The sequence below is a fragment of the Schistocerca cancellata genome, chromosome 9 (genome assembly GCF_023864275.1).
Source record: "Schistocerca cancellata isolate TAMUIC-IGC-003103 chromosome 9, iqSchCanc2.1, whole genome shotgun sequence".
NCBI classification, from domain to species: Eukaryota; Metazoa; Arthropoda; class Insecta; order Orthoptera; family Acrididae; genus Schistocerca; species Schistocerca cancellata.
In genome coordinates this window covers 252,132,256-252,150,552 of record NC_064634.1, presented here as the reverse complement: position 1 = coordinate 252,150,552, position 18,297 = coordinate 252,132,256, and the positions used below count along the sequence as shown (strand labels likewise).

General features: G+C 42.1%; 1 protein-coding gene and 1 non-coding gene across 2 annotated transcripts in view; one reads left to right on the top strand and one right to left on the bottom strand.

The window, feature by feature from the left end:
- Window positions 1-17,653, top strand: part of LOC126100589 (farnesol dehydrogenase-like) — a 73,415-nt gene extending 55,762 nt beyond the window's left edge. The window contains exons 5-6 of the mRNA XM_049911215.1: window positions 4,035-4,193; window positions 17,514-17,653. Of these exons, the coding sequence (XP_049767172.1) occupies window positions 4,035-4,193; window positions 17,514-17,555 (201 nt within the window). The 3' untranslated portion in view covers window positions 17,556-17,653. The remainder of the gene's footprint in view (window positions 1-4,034; window positions 4,194-17,513) is intronic.
- Window positions 770-841, bottom strand: Trnat-agu (transfer RNA threonine (anticodon AGU)). Its single transcript has one exon. It is a non-coding gene; the product is annotated as a tRNA-Thr (tRNA).
- Window positions 17,654-18,297: the final 644 nt, after the last annotated feature.

The window sequence follows — 18,297 nt, the reverse complement described above, 5'->3', positions numbered from 1 at the left end:
GAGTTGCTGGCTTGCATATGATAGTTTTACGCAGAACTGACATAGTGATCACATAATTCACGTCGTTGTTAATGTCTGTACGTATACGTGAGTTAACGTTTTTGACATTTTTTTTTCAAAATAAATATCCACGTGAGTGTAGTCCAGTTTTTATTCGTAAAAATAGAGTTGTGTAAAAATGATTTTACACATGTAATACTGTATTTATTATCAGAAGAAAACCCGTCGTAAATATCTGTGAAGAAACTGCGGCAGAACTGTCGCAGCACAGACAGTTCTGAATGCGGAGGTAGCCAAGGCCGTAGCAGTTGTTCACAGGGCGTATTGCAATTATGGCTGTCATAACTTTTGTCACAGTCGTATCCTATGAGATACAGAGCCAGTGACAACTGGCAGCTACACTCGTGACTTCCCGAAGTCGGTGCCTAGCCCCAGTAAGACCTATGTGGAATCCTGTAAGCTACGGCCGCAGGCTAGCCCCGTAGGTGCACAATGGCTCTGAGCACTATGGGACTTAACTGCTGAGGTCATCAGTCCCCTAGAACTTAGAACTACTTAAACCTAACTAACCTAAGGACATCACACACATCCATGCCCGAGGGAGGATTCGAACCTGCGACCGTAGCGGTCGCGCGGTTCCAGACTGTAGCGCCTAGAACCGATGGGCCACTTCGGCCGGCTAACCCCGAAGGATACGGACACAAAAGAATTAATGACATTTAGTTGCTAGTAGGCATTGATTTACATCAATGCGGAAGTTGAAAATTTGTGTTCGGACTGGGATGTGAACCCGGGTCTTCTGCTCACTAAGCAGATGCTCTGACCACTAAGCCATCCGGACACAGTGGTCTTCGCAACTGCATGGACTACCCTACACGCCTCCCGCCAGGCCAAAATTCTCAACTTATCCAGACACTACTGACGTAGTGTCCATCCCCATTACACTCATTAACCACTGCGTTTCACCGATTCCTGCAAGAGTTCGAGGGTGGTGTGCATCTGCACCTGAAGGTAACATTGGCCAGCCTCGCCTTAATTACATATATGTTGTCTGCTCTTTCAGACATGTCCGAAAGGATACGGTTGAGCGCTTCATACTCTCAGTCAGTATTAAACGTTTGTGCAAGAACCATAGAGTGCGTCTGAGCTCTGTCAGAGATATATCTTTTTTAGATTTGTGTATGGTACACACAATCCGTTACTTTTTTCTTAATATAAGTAATCCTTGTTTAACTGTGTGCAGCTTGTTTTTTCTTGCTTTCGAAGACCATAAATCTGTCTGTTACTTGATCTAGGTAAATGAAATGGGGCGTACCTGTTATGTACCAAGTTGTAAGGTAAATTACAAGACGAACACGGAAAACGGAAATAAAACAGATTCATTTAAGAATGACACAAGTGTGTTGTTCTACATTATTTTTTAAAACTCAAAAACGGCTGCTATACATGTAAAGTACTTGTAGCCAGTGGTGATGAATTCAATGCAAGTGGAGTAAACAGCAGCGTTAATTCATATTTGTTCCATCTGTGTTGTTGACAGGTAACATCTGTTTCAAACACTAGTATTTGATGACATTGAAAATTTGTTCCTAAGCAGCGCAAGTCACGGAGAAATGTTGAAACAGCTTTTGGAATGACTGTTCTCGCTTTTCTGAGATACGTGCTTGTGGTAAAGATGTGAACGAAATCGCTTTAAAAAAATGTCACATTCTGCGAAATTTTTCATATACAGTAATATAATAAGGATCAACCGACATGTAAACAATAGCGGACGGGAATTACTAAAATTTTCCAAATAAAATCAGATTCTTGTTTACTGATTAGTCCTTTCCTTAATAGTTTTCCCTCGTGAATGTATGTTCTTCTGTACAACGAGAATCAAAAGCTGTATTTTTTTTTTTACATTAGATCAAGATCTAAGGCTGCAAAGATCGAAAATAAAGCGAGAAATCGCCTTGAAGGTAATTTTCATTTAAAGCAATATTTCCGAAGAGTTTTTATTTCCCCTTTTCAGTTCTTTTACGGTGTAATGTAATATACGTGAAGTGCACCGTGTATGACGGTTTAAACGTCTGCAGCATAGTTTCATACTGGAAGTCGCACCGTGAACTGTAATTGCTATACCGCTTGTGCCTGTCAACAGAACTCAGGCCCTGACGTCACTAGAAGAGTCGTACACCTCCTTCCACGTAAGTTGCAGCACAGTCCATGAGCACAACACAGGCGAGTCTGAAGTTACGGCGCTGTCGTCGCAGTAAACTTGGCCCTCGTAGCACTGAATATCAAATCAAGTACCTTTCAGCCATCTAATTTCCAGACTGTTATTTTATTGGGCCATCAATTTCGGTGATTAACTAGCTATCTTAAGGCCTCTTACCGACGTATTAGAAGATTCCAACCTCGGTTCCGGTCAAAATAGGGGCCAGCATTCAAAGATCGGCGCCGCGCGGGATTAGCCGAGCGGTAGCCGGCACGGTAGCTCAGCGTGTTCGGTCAGAGAGCCGGTTGGCCTCTGTAATAAAAAACTGAGTGGAAGCATCAGCCACCGAACTTGAACAGGGTGTCTTGCGACGTCCGCAACGTCCAAACACAACGATCAATAACGAACAAAATGCAAAAAAAAAAAGGAAAAAAAAAGCGGTCTAAGGCGCTGCAGTCATGGACTGTGCGGCTGGGCTCGGCGGAGGTTCGAGTCCTCCCTCGGGCATCCTTAGGATAATTATCCTTAGGATAATTTAGGTTAAGTAGTGTGTAAGCTTAGGGACTGATGACCTCAGCAGTTAAGTCCCATAAGATATCACACACATTTGAACATTTCTTTCAAAGATCGGCATCTGTAGATTTCTGCTTGATACAGCGACCACTTCAAACATCATCAGGAGTCAGCAGATGATGACTGAAATCATCGCTATATCGAGCAGAAGTCTATATAGATACGGATCTTTGAATGCTGGCCCGTATTCTGGCCGTAATCGAGGTGGGTATCTCCCTACACGTCGGTAAGGGGCCTGAAAAAAAAATTGAAATGGCGTCGTTGGAAGGGAGGCCCTATTCGAGGAAGTTCGGCCGCCGAGGGCAAGTATAATTTGCGCGCTGATGATGAGGCTGAAATGATGATGAGGACAACACAACATGCAGTCCACGAGCGGAGAAAATCTCCAACCCGGCCGGGACTCGAACCCGGGGCCGTTTGCATGGGAGGCGAGCACGTTACCACCTAGCTAAGTAGGCGAACAAGGGGCCTGAAGATAGCTAGTAAATCACCGATATTGATAGCCCAATAAAATAACAGTTCGGAAATTATCCAGCCGAAAGGTGTTTGATTTGACATTCTGTACTGAACAGCCGAGTCCTCCAGCCCTCTCTGAAAAGATGGACGTACAGAGTCCCGTAGCACTGGTTACAAGTCCCGGGAAAAAACCAGACAAATCCATATCCGCGTTCAGAACCACGTGCCCTATGTGTCCCATGTGTGCTATCCATGTTACTCTCTGTGACTGATTGGTTTTGAGAAATGGCGGAAGGGGCATGCTGTTGCAATCAGCGCCTCTCTGTCAGGTATGTGATGGCTACCATAAAAAACCTATGACAGAAAAAGTGAATGTAAATCAAAAACATCTTCGAATAGTTCACAGAGAGTAGTTCCCAAAACACGATTGAATACTAAATTAGTCATAAATTAACATTTTTTTTGCACCCTGAAATTATACCCACTAACAGTGGCGTAGTGAGACAATATATTGATTAGTTTATCTGTGTTCTGTATATAAGCTTGGGCATATGTGTGTATATGTGTGTGTGTGTGTAGCGCGTGTGTGCGTGCGTGCGTGGCTTTCTCTCTCTCTCTCTCTCTCTCTCTCCCCCCCCCCCCCCTCTCTCTCTCTCTCTGTGTGTGTGTATGTGTGTGTGTGTTTGTGTGTGAAAGAGAGAGACAGAGAGAGAGAGAGAGAGAGAGAGAGAGAGACGAAATTTGAATTTTCAGAATTTGAATTCTGTGACTGTACTTACTTTTTGTGTAACACGTCTTCTTACAGGAAGTTTCTCCAGGATTAGTTCAAACTGAAGGTGTGTCAAACGCAATGGCTGTTATTCCAAAAGATTTGGCTGACAAATTCAAGGATATGCCAGCCCTGGAATCAGGAGACATAGCGGAAGCCGTTGTTTACATGTTGTCCCAGCATCCTCGCGTTCAGGTGCGTTACATGCAATATAGAATCAGTAAGCTGAAAATTTGTATTCATACTACGTGTAGATTGATAACTTTACCTAATGTTAAGAATTTCTTATATAAAATACTTTAACAGTTCAGATGGCAATATTTTAACAATTATTGGTGACTGGTTTTAGATGAACAATCAGTCATCTTCCGATCAATTAATAAATTAGTGCAGTGTCTATCACAAAACAGGATGAATAATACATGGTCATCAACAGATCTTTACTAAAATAATTTCAGATTTCGTCCATCTTTTTCTAATAATCTCGGGTAGTGAGATGTTTATAGGATAACTATGTAGTGTTAAGGAATCCAGGAGCACAAATCCAGGCACTTCTGTGAATTTCCATAAAGATTACCATGGATTTATGACGCGTAGTTAGGAGGCGTTGTAGGAAAAGCTGAGGTATGATCGGGTAGCTTAGGAGAAAGGTAGATAACAATGACTGTTTTTATTGTTGGGGCTTCAAATTTATTTCAGTGATAGATAAACAAGGCATGAACAACACATATGAATTACGAGGACATATTTTGATGGTCTAAATTACATCTAACATAACTCAGCGCTGTGCAATGTACGGTTATACAACATACACAGGTACTCTGAGGAGCACGAACAAGCGATGTTCCATTTTCTGTCTGAGGCATGGGACCACCGATACTTACACAAGTCATCTTCGATCCAACCTGTGCGAGCCTCATGGCCACACTTTATAAACGTTTTACCCAACATCTGATTTTCTTGTTGACTAGAAGGTCTCTTTGCTAAGAAGACAAGGTGTTTCATTCCCGTCTTCAGAACAGCTGCTTGCCTTACTCTTCTGATCCTTTTTTACGGTATAGACCTGGAGTCCAGAATTTCTTTTAACCCGGCGGGAAGACGCTTTTCTTGCACTGAGTTCAGTTTTGCTGGGAGGCTGTGACCACGGCGCATTTTCCTCTTCACCCGGTTGGTCATGGTCCGTCGTAATGAGGAACTGGCCTTACACTCTGCGGTGAAACACTGAATTAGGACTGTGTTTGTACATCAGTCGACGGACCAGGATGTGGAGAAGAAGCAGTAACTGATCTATCGTATTCTGCGAATCTACCATTATTCATTCTGTTGTATCTGATGGTGCATATTCCTCCTTGCCAAATGCATTTGCATTACGCAGGAAAACCTTTAAATCCAAATAGGCCGTTTTGCATTGTTGCAGTTCTACTATACGCAAGTCCGAACAACTGAGCTATTTGATACTGGGTTACCATCGTTCCCATGTGACTAATAAGCCATGTCTCAATTTCCTGACCGTATAAAGCGCTTATTGGTCCCAGCTCAAATGAAAATATACCTCTTCAGTAATGGGTAGTTAATCAAATTATTAGTGACAAAATTAATCTCCAAACTGGCGCAAAATAATGTTAACTCGAGATATAATTATTAAACTGTCGGGTATAATTATTAAATTGTCGTTATTAAGACGTGTACACACAACTACCACGCCGTTAAAAGCATGTACTTCATATATTACAAATATGAGCTATATGTAACGAAGTCAAGGGGTAATGTATCAGGTAGTTCCAGTTTTACGCCATTGCTACTACCCGTTGTACCCCAGCTCTACCTTATCTGCAAAATTCCTTCTGCATAAGAAAGAAGGTGAAGAATCGTTTAACATGGCATACGTTCATAAAGCCTGTTAAAAAGTATTACTCATTATATTACTTGTAATACGATGGTATAAGTCCATTTCTGAGTAAAAAACATCACAAAATAAGGTAAACAACCACAAAAATCTAACAAATTATTTTGCTCAACAACAATGCGTCTGACGCTACCAAGCCTCATGGCGGTAATGAAACTGCTGGCTGTCTTCATGGTCTAAGGCCAAATAAGAATGTTATCAAGTACGTGGGTTCCTAGTTTTACCATCATGCCCGACTATACCCGAACTTCCCCTAGCTGCTTATAGCGGCACCAGGTATTCCGCATCACGTGCTTACTGGTAGATCTGTCACTTTCCTTCGCCCTGTGTTACGCAACAGATTGAACCGGCAGCAAACTCCAGGAAACTAAAACCATTCAGCAACTTTCAAGGTTGTTTACCAGACGCTGTCGTAATGTAATATTAACTGATATCAACTACAGACAGGGATCATCAAATAAGTAGGCGGCACATATGTGACTGTCACTGCGGGAACTGTGGGTTTATTCCGTTGGCCTAAGGGACTGACTTTCCTCGTTCAAGCATGGAAAACACTTAGCTATAAACCAAGCAATAGTGTTCCTAGTTGAAGGTGTGTGAAGAAGAATTACAGTATCTGCTGGATGGAATGAACATGCTAATGAGTACAGAATATGGATTGAGAGCAAATCGAAGAAAGACGAGAGTAATGAGAAGTTGCAGAAACGAGAACAGCGAGAAACTTAACATCAGGATTGGTGATCACGAAGTAAACAGAATTAATTAAATCTACTACTTAGGCAGTAAGATAACCCATGATGAGCGGAACAAGGAGGATATAAAAAGCAGACAGGCACTGGCAAAGAGGACATTCCTGGCCAAGAGAAGTCTACCAGTGTCAGACATAGGACTTAATTTGAGGAAGAAATTTCTGAAAATATACATTTGGAGCACAGAATTCTGTAGTAGCTAAAGATGGACTGTAGGAAAACGAGAACAGAAGAGAATCGTAGCATTTGAAATGTGGTACTACGGAAGAATGTTGAAAATTAGGTGGACTGGTAAGGTAAGAAATGAGGAGGTTCTCTACAGAATTGGAGAGGAAAGGAATATATGGAAAACACCGACAAGAAGAAGGGACAGGATAATAGGACATCTGTTAAGACATCAGGGAATAACTTCCATGGTACTAGAGGGAGTCGTAGAGAGTGAAACCTGTAGAGGATGACTGGGATACATCATTCAACAAATAATTGAAATAATTGAGGACGTATGTTGCAAGGGCTAGTCAAGAAGAGGTTGGCACAGGAGAGGAATTCGTCACAGGGGGCACCGATCCAGATCCAGTCAGAAGACTAAAAAAAAAAAAAAAAAAAAAAAAAAAAAAAAAAAAAAAAAAAAAAAGTTTGTGGTAGTAGACTAGTAGAACACTGGCGCGTTTCCCGACCCACCATCGTCACACCGCTTCACCGTCTGCTCACGCAACGACACTTCGATTAACTGACTTGATAGACGTTCCCTCTCAATGGCAGCCAGAGAAAGTTGGTAATAGGAAAACCACCATTGATGTTGGAACCGACAAAGACTACCACACATAATACACACACTGTGCATCCAAAAGGAGTATGCTTTCCTAGAAGCTGTATCGTGGTAATCTCTAACTTATTTAGAAAGGTACCGTTTTCCCCCATTCAGTTTTTCCGGGGCGTAACTAAAAGAACGACAGTTTGGTAACGTTGTATGAATCTGTGAGTGTAGTGTATGAATCTATGAGTGCAATTATGAAATCTGAATATTTTTCAGAGCCTGCAAAACGTGAAGTTTTATTGCCAAACTGAAATTAAGACACAGTAGGAATTAATGAAGTCAAATGACTGGGGAATACAGAATTTGGATTAGAGCATTGTACGACAACATCAACGGCTGGTGTAATAGAGAGTTAGATAACAGAGTAGGACATTTCGACTAGGTGACACCACTACTCTTCTGAAGTTCGAAAGAAAGGTAATGCACACCTCTATTGTCCAAGTTTGCATGTTCACGCTACCAGCTGATGATGACGAAACAGAGGGGAAGTTTTAGGAAATGGAGAAATTAATAAATTGTGTGAAGATCAATAAGAATCTAATAATGTGGAGAGGCAGCAATAATACAATAGATAAGGGAATAGAAGACAGAAATACCAACGAAGCTAGAGTGAATGGATCACAGAACAAACTTGGTCATTGCGCTCTCCTCCCCCTCCCTCGTTTCAGTAGTATAGTTATGGAGCTTCTGGTCCACGGTATATGTACTTACAAAGGCACATGCCCCAGTTGTGCAAATGGAGGGGCGGGTTGGTTGCCACGACTCTTTCTTATAAGGACGACAGTCAGTGATTCTACACTAAAACACACCCATATTTTGCCCTCACAATCGTATTTTCCAACTTCTTCTTAAGCCGCACTTATTTTCTTGGAAACAGGCCAGTCAGAGAGCTCCTTAGAGAACACATATAGACACATGTTTTGCTCTCCCAACTACAGTCCAATATTGTCCCACCCATTAAAAACTGAACAGTATTATTGTTCTATGAGGGCATGCTGATGTAACTCCTCCGAATCTTTTATGTGAGAGCTGTTAAGACTTTCCAAATAAAGCAAACTTTATTAATATTCTACACCTTTGTGCTTCATGTCTACGTATTTATTTCTCAACAGTCACCATGGCGATGCACACATTTCTGCAAACGAGAGACCAGTTTGTTGGCACCATCACTGTAGAATGTTAGACTTCGTTGACAGAGCCACAATCTCACCCCTGCTCGCAGCGCTTAATCGCTATAAAAGTTAAGCCCTCGAAGGAGTTCTTTAAGTTTTGGAAATAGATAAAAATAGGATGAGACCAAGTCAGGACCTTATGGAGGATGATTGATGACAGTGAAACGAAGGTTTTGTATTGCTGCAGATGTCACAGCACTCGTGTGTGGTCTGGCGTTGTCATGATGAAGGAGGGGGTGCTCCATTGCTCCATGTGTGCACGAGCTCTTCGAATTCGAAACTCGATTGTAGTATGCTGTTTTTCACGCGCCAATGTAGTTACGTTACCCAGCGCCATGTTGCACGCTAAATCTCGAAGCCCTCTAGCGGCAGGGGGCTAAAAATACAGGGCTATTACAAATGATTGAAGCGATTTCATAAATTCACTGTAGCTCCATTCATTGACATATGGTCACGACACACTACAAATACGTAGAAAAACTCATAAAGTTGTGTTCCGCTGAAGCCGCACTTCAGGTTTCTGCCGCCAGAGCGCTCGAGAGCGCAGTGAGATAAACTGGCGTCAGGAGCCGAGAAAGCGTATGTCGTGCTAGAAATGCACTCACATCAGTCAGTCATAACAGTGCAACGACACTTCAGGACGAAGTTCAACAAAGATCCACCAACTGCTAACTCAATTCGGCGATGGTATGCGCAGTTTAAAGCTTCTGGATGCCTCTGTAAGGGGAAATCAACGGGTCGGCCTGCAGTGAGCGAAGAAACGGTTGAACGCGTGCGGGTAAGTTTCACGTGTAACGCGCGGAAGTCGACGAATAAAGCAAGCAGGGAGCTAAACGTACCACAGCCGAGGGTTTGGAAAATCTTACGGAAAAGGCTAAAGCAGAAGCCTTACCGTTTACAATTGCTACAAGCCCTGACACCCGATGACAAAGTCAAACGCTTTGAATTTTCGGCGCGGTTGCAACAGCTCGTGGAAGAGGATGCGTTCAGTGCGAAACTTGTTTTCAGTGATGAAGCAACATTTTTTCTTAATGGTGAAGTGAACAGACACAATGTGCGAATCTGGGCGGTAGAGAATCCTCATGCATTCGTGCAGCAAATTCGCAATTCACCAAAAGTTAGCGTGTTTTGTGCAATCTCACGGTTTAAAGTTTACGGCCCCTTTTTCTTCTGCGAAAAAAACGTTTCAGGACAAGTGTATCTGGACATGCTGGAAAATTGGCTCATGCCACAACTGGAGACCGACAGCGCCGACTTCATCTTTCAACAGGATGGTGCTCCACCGCACTTCCATCATGATGTTCGGCATTTCTTAAACAGGAGATTGGAAAACCGATGGATCGGTCGTGGTGGAGATCACGATCAGCAATTCATGTCATGGCCTCCACGCTCTGCCGACTTAACCCCGTGCGATTTCTTATTGTGGGGTTATGTGAAAGATTCAGTGTTTAAACCTCCTCTACCAAGAAACGAGCCAGAACTGCGAGCTCGCATCAACGATGCTTTCGAACTCATTGATGGGTGGTGGTGGTGGTGGTGGTTAGTGTTTAACGTCCCGTCGACAACGAGGTCATTAGAGACGGAGCGCAAACTCGGGTTAGGGAAGGATTGGGAAGGAAATCGGCCGTGCCCTTTCAAAGGAACCATCCCGGCATTTGCCTGAAACGATTTAGGGAAATCACGGAAAACCTAAATCAGGATGGCCGGAGACGGGATTGAACCGTCGTCCTCCCGAATGCGAGTCCAGTGTGTCATTGATGGGGACATGCTGCGCCTAGTGTGGGAGGAACTTGATTATCGGCTTGATGTCTGCCGAATCACTAAAGGGGCACATATCGAACATTTGTGAATGCCTAAAAAAAACTTTTTGAATTTTTGTATGTGTGTGCAAAGCATTGTGAAAATATCTCAAATAATAAAGTTATTGTAGAGCTGTGAAATCGCTTCAATCATTTATAATAACCTTGTACATGCACATGAAGAATAAAGAAGCAGGATGTTAATAACTCTGGCTTTATTCAAAAATCTTTAAGAGTTTTCACACAAAAAATTAGGACATATTACTTCTCAGCACGCCCTCATTTAATAGTATTTAGTCCATTTGGCTCACTTCATTGATTCTACTGGTGTACGTTACAGGTTAAGGTATACGCTTGGCAATGTCTGTCATTTGATCTTTGCAGTACAGTAAGATAGCACTTCAAAAAAGTATGTATTATTTGTCAAAATACGTCATGATTTGTTCTTATTGATCCAGCTTACAGGTTAAGGTACACTATGCAACAACTTTTGTTCGATCTTTCTGCACACTTGATGCAAGGCACAAGTGAGCGTCAGGTTAGGTGCCACAATATTTTCGCAAATAAATTGTATTGTTTGTCACAAACTCACCTTAGTTTGGTTACAACTGATACGCTACATGCAAGAGTCCAGTGATCAGAGAACAGATTATGCGGTGATCAAAGCCTCCCTCCTCACTACTGGAGCCCACACAAAGCTGGTGTACGTCCTGTGTACAACACTTCTTATAGTCAAAAGTGTTCAGGAATATTAATTTTGCTTTTTATTTCCTGTATATGAATATTAGTAAGACATTCCACGCGCTCTTGGTTGTACGTTGCCAATTCTTCGCTATATACCAGCGGAATCTGTGTATAGAACATTAAATTTACCACTTTAATAAAAGAGTGGTCATTAAATTAAGTTATTCCATTAGTTTTCAGCTTTGTTGCTAGATAAAGAATATCGAGATTTTTTAAAACAAATAGAGGTGGAGCCCCTCCACGCCAACACGGGCATGATGGCCAACTCAAAAGGTCTACTGCCATCTATGCAAAAGAGTTAGTTTTCTCTAAAGTGAGGTGTCGCAGGATGTGGGTATTGCGATGTTTTCGTACGTCTGGTTAAGGTTAACCATTAATACACGCTAATCGGGAGATCGATTGGGTCGAAAGTCGAACGTCGACTAACGTCTTGAAGGGCAGAGGGAAAAAAAGTGCTAAGGCAAGAGCCAAGGGAATAAAACCTCTGCGATAGATAGGTCGGGCAGTAAGAGCAGTAGCGGATGTCTTGTTGCCTGCGACAGGTCATGCAAGGGTAGGCTTTGTTAGTTGAGGGTATCATGCATGTCCATGCCTTTGTCGTTGTGCGGTGCTGCTACTCGGCGGCTGCCGCTGGGTGCCGGTGTTGATCTCTCGGCCAGCGTCAGCAAACCTGTAACAGTTTCATCATCGTTTTGTGTCCGATATGTCAAACGTCAGATGAACAGTTTAGTGTGATGTTGGCGATCTGTTTGTGCGTTAGTGGGCGAGCTCGTCGGTTTCCCTGCTTTAGCCTTTTGGTCGGCTTTAATAGCAGCTGACTTATCCAGTCAACGTTGCTGATATGCAGGGGCTTGCCGACGTTTCTCGCTTGTTGGTATATGTTAGCTTGCCATAGCTTGCCATTCGTTGTGAAGACCCACGGTGCGTGTGTAGCGTGGAGCGTTGCTAATGATGCGTAGCACTTTGTTCTGTGTGATCTGCAGGCGGCACAGGCATGTAGGAGCTGCATATCCCCAGGCGCGAGCTGCGTACGTCATCAGAGGTCTAATCAGTGTCATGTATATGGACCTCGACACCCTCCTATTCAGTGTACTTTCCGTGATGAGCATTGGGTAGATTTGTTTGAGCCTCGCGTGCGCTCTGTTGGCAACGTATTCCATGTGGTCCCCCCATGTAAGTTTCCGGTCCAGCCAGACACCGAGATATCTGACTTTCTCTCGGAAACGTATTGGGCGTGTATGTAGGGTTTCTGTCTACAGTGTTCATGTTTGTGCAGTAGTTTCGGTCTACGTGTGAACAGAACTGCTTCGCACTTGTCAACGTTTACTTAAATGCGCCATCGTTTCAACCAAGGATCGGCAGTTCTGAGAGTCGTCTGTATTCGTGAATTAATGTTCCACTGTTTCCAATCTTGCGCATGGATGAATGTGTCATCCGCGTCGCTAAAGTCGGATGGCTAACGTCGTGTTTTGTGTTGCTGGGAAGTCGTTAATGAACAAGTTGAAGAAGATGGGCTCTAGGATGCTTTCCTGGGGAATTCCATCTTGGATACCGCGTTGTGTCGATTGTTTGCCATGCACGTCAGTGTTGAAACATATGTTCGTGAGATATGAGTTGTATGAGACGTACAAGACCGTCCGGAAGACCAGCTTCGCTTAGTTTGCGTATAAGGCCGTTGTCCCAAAGACGGCCGAAAGATTTTTCGATGTCCAGGAACACGGCCCCTGTGGCTTTATTCATGTTGTAGCCGAGTGTTATTATGTTCGACTACGCGGAGAAGTTGTGTTGTTGAGTGGTGATTCCTAAAAACGAACTGCTCCGGTCTTAGGGTGTCATTGGCGACGCAGTGCCTAGTGATGCGTTTTAATATTACCTTCTCAACAATCTTGCTGAGCGAGCACGAAAGACTGATGGGTCGGTAATTTTGTTGGAGGGAGTGGTCTTTCCCTGGCTTCCTGAACATCAGGACCTTGACAGCCTTCCAAAAGTCAGGGAAGTGTTGGTGTTATGTGTGGCCGGCCGCTGTGGCCGAGCGGTTCTAGGTGCTTCAGTCCGGAGCCCGCGCTGCTACTACGGTCGCAGATTTGAATCCTGTCTCGGGCATGGATGTGTGTGCTGTCCTTAGGCTAGTTAGATATAAGCAGTTCTAAGGCTAGGGGACTGATGACCTCAGATCTTAAGTCCCATAGTGCTTAGAGCCGTTTGAGCCGTTATGTGTGCAAGGTACTCTACGGCTCTATCCGTGAACTCCTGGAGGATATGGTTTTGAATGCCATCGGGCGCAGGGGCTTTCCTGGCATTGTAATTCTTGATAACCCACGTAATTTCATTTGTAATAGTGCATCTAATCTCGTCGCGCGTGGGCTGGGCTACAAGTCGTGTAACCTGGTCCGTTTCAAGTGTGAATACTCGATATGAAGTAGCCAAATTCGGCATGAAAGACGCTGCAAGTGTTGTGGTCATAAGCTCCGCCTTCTCCGTCGCGAAGCAAGCTGAGCTGTCTCGTTCTTGTAGAGTGGCAATGTAATGTTTCTCCCTGGTGAAGTGTCTGGCTAGCCTCCACACGTCAGGGCGTGTGAGCCCTGCGAGTTCCTGTCCCCATTGTTCGTTTCGAAATGTCTGTACTTTTTTCCGTATTATACCGTGGAGTCTGTTGACGTGCAGTTTATAGAACGGGCGCCTGGTACGCTGCCAGTATCTCCTGAGGCGGTTCCTCATTGAGATAAGGCCCGGGATCTCCTGGGGCAGGGCCGTCTAGTGTTATGTTTAAGTTTACCTAGCAAACATACGATTCAAGTACGTTTACTATATTAGAGGAAATAAAACATATCTGATAATAAACCTATATTTCAAATTCAGAGGAGGATGTAGGTTTATTATCAAATTTGTTGTATTTCCTCTAATATAGTAAACGTCCTTGAATCCTATGTTTGCTAGGAAAACTTTAACATACCATCACTTTCCATGGCATTTTTACAGTAAGTGCTAATATTTTGTATTTCACAAGTGTATCCAGATTTTTCCGTATACTGTGTTTGAACTACATGAAATTTATAGGCCTTGCTCGCATAACTGCAATAGCGTGTTCTTTTTCCTTGCTGACTTGCATGCATACATTTCTTAGCTCAATTCCCTTCGTGCTACAAGCATGTGGCAAAGAGGGATGAGAGGGGAAGCTATAATTTATAACTTCGGAATGGATGATGTGTTCGACACTGTGAAAGCCTGTAAAGGTATTAAAAGTCAACAATCCGTATTTACAATGTGCTCTATTGTACTCCATGCAAATCACTTCTCTGTGTTGTAAACCGTCAAATAGCTTACAGAACATTTACAGCATTGTGGTTAACAGAGTTCTGCAATATGCAGAGTGATAATAAGAGTACACGAAAGTTGATTGACGTTCAAGTGAACTTTCCAGAGAGTCCAGATTAAGAAAAGATTATAAACTATGTTCTGTTCCCCTATGGTTTTAATTATTTACTTTTAAATTATATGGTAATTGTTAAATAAGACTCCAACGAGTACAAAATAAGTGTTGTATTAAATGTGGAGAAACCTAACTTTCTCCAACCAGGAGCTCCATCAGATACAGATAATGCTAAATCAAGATTAACTGCAACAATTAATGTTATTCTGCAGGTCCTAAGAAAAAGAAGCAATGAATTAGAAATACATAAACTGTTCCATAGTACAGAAATTACCCCTTTAAGTGCAGTTACTTTTTATGTGTGTACAAAAGAAAAGTAAGTATGGAACAGGTCAAAAAATACAGAGTGTTGTCGGAAAAAGAACAAGCCATTGTAGTTGCGCAAGCAAAGCTTATAAATTATTTTAAACAAGGTATACGGAAAACTCTGAACATATCTCGGGAATGTAGGATATAAGCACTTACAGTAAGAATACTGTGGAAAGTGGCCATATTTTGAAATACTCACAGAAAGCACTGGATCCAAGACATATACATTAGAGGATATATGACATGTGTTTATGAACATTCGTACGTTTCTGATTTGCTTAAAAAAGATGGTCACATGGTATCTTAATGTAGTGGTCTGAACACAGCGTATCCAACAACAGAAAAGTCATTTGCAGTGTTCAGATGTGATAGAATAACCAGATTTAATGGTTATTATTTGACGACAGTATAGGGAAGAGTTGACAACAAACACCATAGAGAATGTGGACTGGCTTAATAATATTACTATGGATGAGATACAAAGCAAAATTAAAAGTCCTAAATTCTCTTAGCTACAAGAAGTGTTGCACAGTGGTATATGTGGCTTCCAGTATTGGGCGGGCGGAACCTCCCATCAACATACATGCTGCATGCACTTTGATCATCAGACTCTTGTAAGTGATGTTTCAGTTTTATCCAGACTAGGGCGACTTTATAACAAATAATACAGATACTTTAGATCTGAAAATAGCATTTTAGCACTGTATTTGCGGGTTATGTGCACCGTACCTAGTGGGGTGCAAAGCTTGAACTACTGTAGTCGGCAAGTATAACTGAACGCATAAGTTACAGCCATAAAGAGAGGCACATGTGTTTTTCATGTTATAGAACAATAATAGAGCAATTTAGACTTTGAAACAACATTGTGAAACTTAACTTGAGGGTCTCTCTTCCCTTGCAGCAAAGTGGGTACAAAGATAGAAGTATGAAAATGAGAACATCCAGAATGGATTGCAGACCTCACATTGTAGATGGGACAAATTCTGACAAACACACACCAGATCGCTAAGCTCACTGAGGTCAAAACTCGAGGTCTGAAGTATCCATTGTCGCCTTGAAAGAATTGCAAGGATATTTTTCTAAACTTTTTGACGGCACTGCCAATCCCACATCTGTTTTCAAGCTGTTTCCGAGACCGCTTGCCTTTTCAGTTGAAAGCACCCCTGTGTGTTTGTAGATGTAACTGGCTGGTCTGCAGCGTAATTCTCATTTCATAGACAAATCCGTTTATGCTAAAATTCTGCAGGACGTCTACTTGTTTTCCTCAAGTACAGTTTCCACGTCTCCGTAATTAGATTGCAAAAGGGATACAATACTTCGATCACCATATGCGTGTGAGAGGCCTTTTCTCGATTATGAATCTAAATAAGTCAGATTTACATCGCAACTTGAGTGCAAATCGCCTGCGTCTGCCTACAAGCCGACAGTTTGTACCAGATAAAAATTATATTAAGTATTCAGCATGCCAAAAATAATTAAATAGCACTGAAAATTTGTTCTGTGTTTGAGAAATGTGAAATTCAAAACCAAGTCATTTGCAGTGTGACTGCTTTGCCATTGAAATACAGTGTGCTCACAGTTTTCCCCCTCCTAATGCCTAGACAGCGTGATGTGCTGGTGGGGGAAGTGTGCATCAAGGCTGAGCGCCATGGCACACACACCAGGACACAACTAGTGAACCGAATTTTGACCACACCTGCTTCAGACGACGAAACCACTCTTCGTTGCAGTGGTGTTCGTAGGTTGTCACAATTCTAGTAGCAAAGAGGAAGGTGCATTGGAAGGAAAATTTCGGCGCACTAAAAAGAGATCGTCAAGACTCACAGCAGGTACTCATAGCCATCTAGTAAACATAAAGACCTGACAGCTGGTTCCTTAGCCACAATAATATTCGGCGCTACCAATCAAGTATTTACTTTTATATTTAGTTGTAACAGGCTCCAAAAATTCTAGGTCACACGTCTTGTGTCTTCAGGCATTGCTGCTTGTGACTATGCATCGCTTATACAGTGACTCGTCTGGAAGGTGAGTAATTTTCAGTGGACAAAGGGCTACTATGGTCGTGCAATTGTTAATATGCTCAGTTATCAGAAAACATCTGGAGAGAAAAATGGTATAGTGAGTGGATTCCACTGATAAAAACATGAAACAAATGTAATGGAAGTTATTTTAAAAAATTGGGACTGTCTTCTAAAAACTAGGGCTGTCTTTTAGTATTAGGCTAATTGTGGTCTGTTACGGGTTCAAACTCCTTCTTGGGCTGCCAGGATCTCGTTTTCCTTTTGATTTAAGGTTCTTATGCTATTGCACTCCAGATTTTCAACTGCCTACAAATATCTTCATTTCGTGTATTATCTATTCTTTTTCATTCCTTCGCCGCTCTAATAAATCTCATTTTTATTTCTTGTATTTGTTTTCCTTCCTATTTATTCAATACCGATGATTCACTTCCGATTCACTTCCATAAAATAGAGAGGGCAATTTTTTTTAATAAAATTGCAGTCCTTTTTCTTCAGTTGTTTGAGCGTATAAAGGTATAAAACTTAATCATTTGCAAGACCTTAACACCATTCTCACTTCTTGTTGCAGGTGCACGATGTAATTGTAATGCCAACTGGCCAACCGATCTAAGATAAAGATACATCCTGTATTCATCTGTTAAAGATTGCATAGCACCAAATATTTCTTAGTGCTGATGTGAGAACAATAATGCTATATTGCTATTTATAATTGGAAATGTTTTATACAATAAATAGTTCCTTGTTAAATAGTGTGTCTCTGTGTGTTATTTTTTATACCCAGCCAGACTTCCCACAAATAGGTACAAGTATACTACATTTCAGAATGTTCGTCTACATTATGCGAGTTTGTACATTGTATTTGATAACTTATGTCATTCAAAGTTGTTTCAAGAGGACGTAGGTAATCGATGAGTTTCATGCATAGATCATGACATATTGGACTTCCATTCCCTCTGTGGCAAATTTTATAAGGTGAGTGAAAGCTGTTTCATCAGTAGACCCAAAAAATGTTTATAGGACGACAGCCGAAATTTCTAAAACTGTCGGTTCAAGTTTTTAGTGATCTTTTAGGTCCACATTGATAAGCGCAGGCTAACACTTTGCAAGTGTTATTTAGTATAATGTGCCAAATATAGCTACTAATTTAGCTATAACTTCTGCACAAGTAGGTACAAGGCAGGAACTGAACAAACAGTCGATTTTTCTCTTTTCACACATAAACACGTTATCAGACACTGAGTAGGCACTTCATATTTTTGTGTTCCGTATGTTGTTGTTATCTTTGTGGTCTGAAGACTGGCTTGATGTAGCTTTTCGCGTTAGACTAACGGAACAAGGTTGTTCATCTCTGT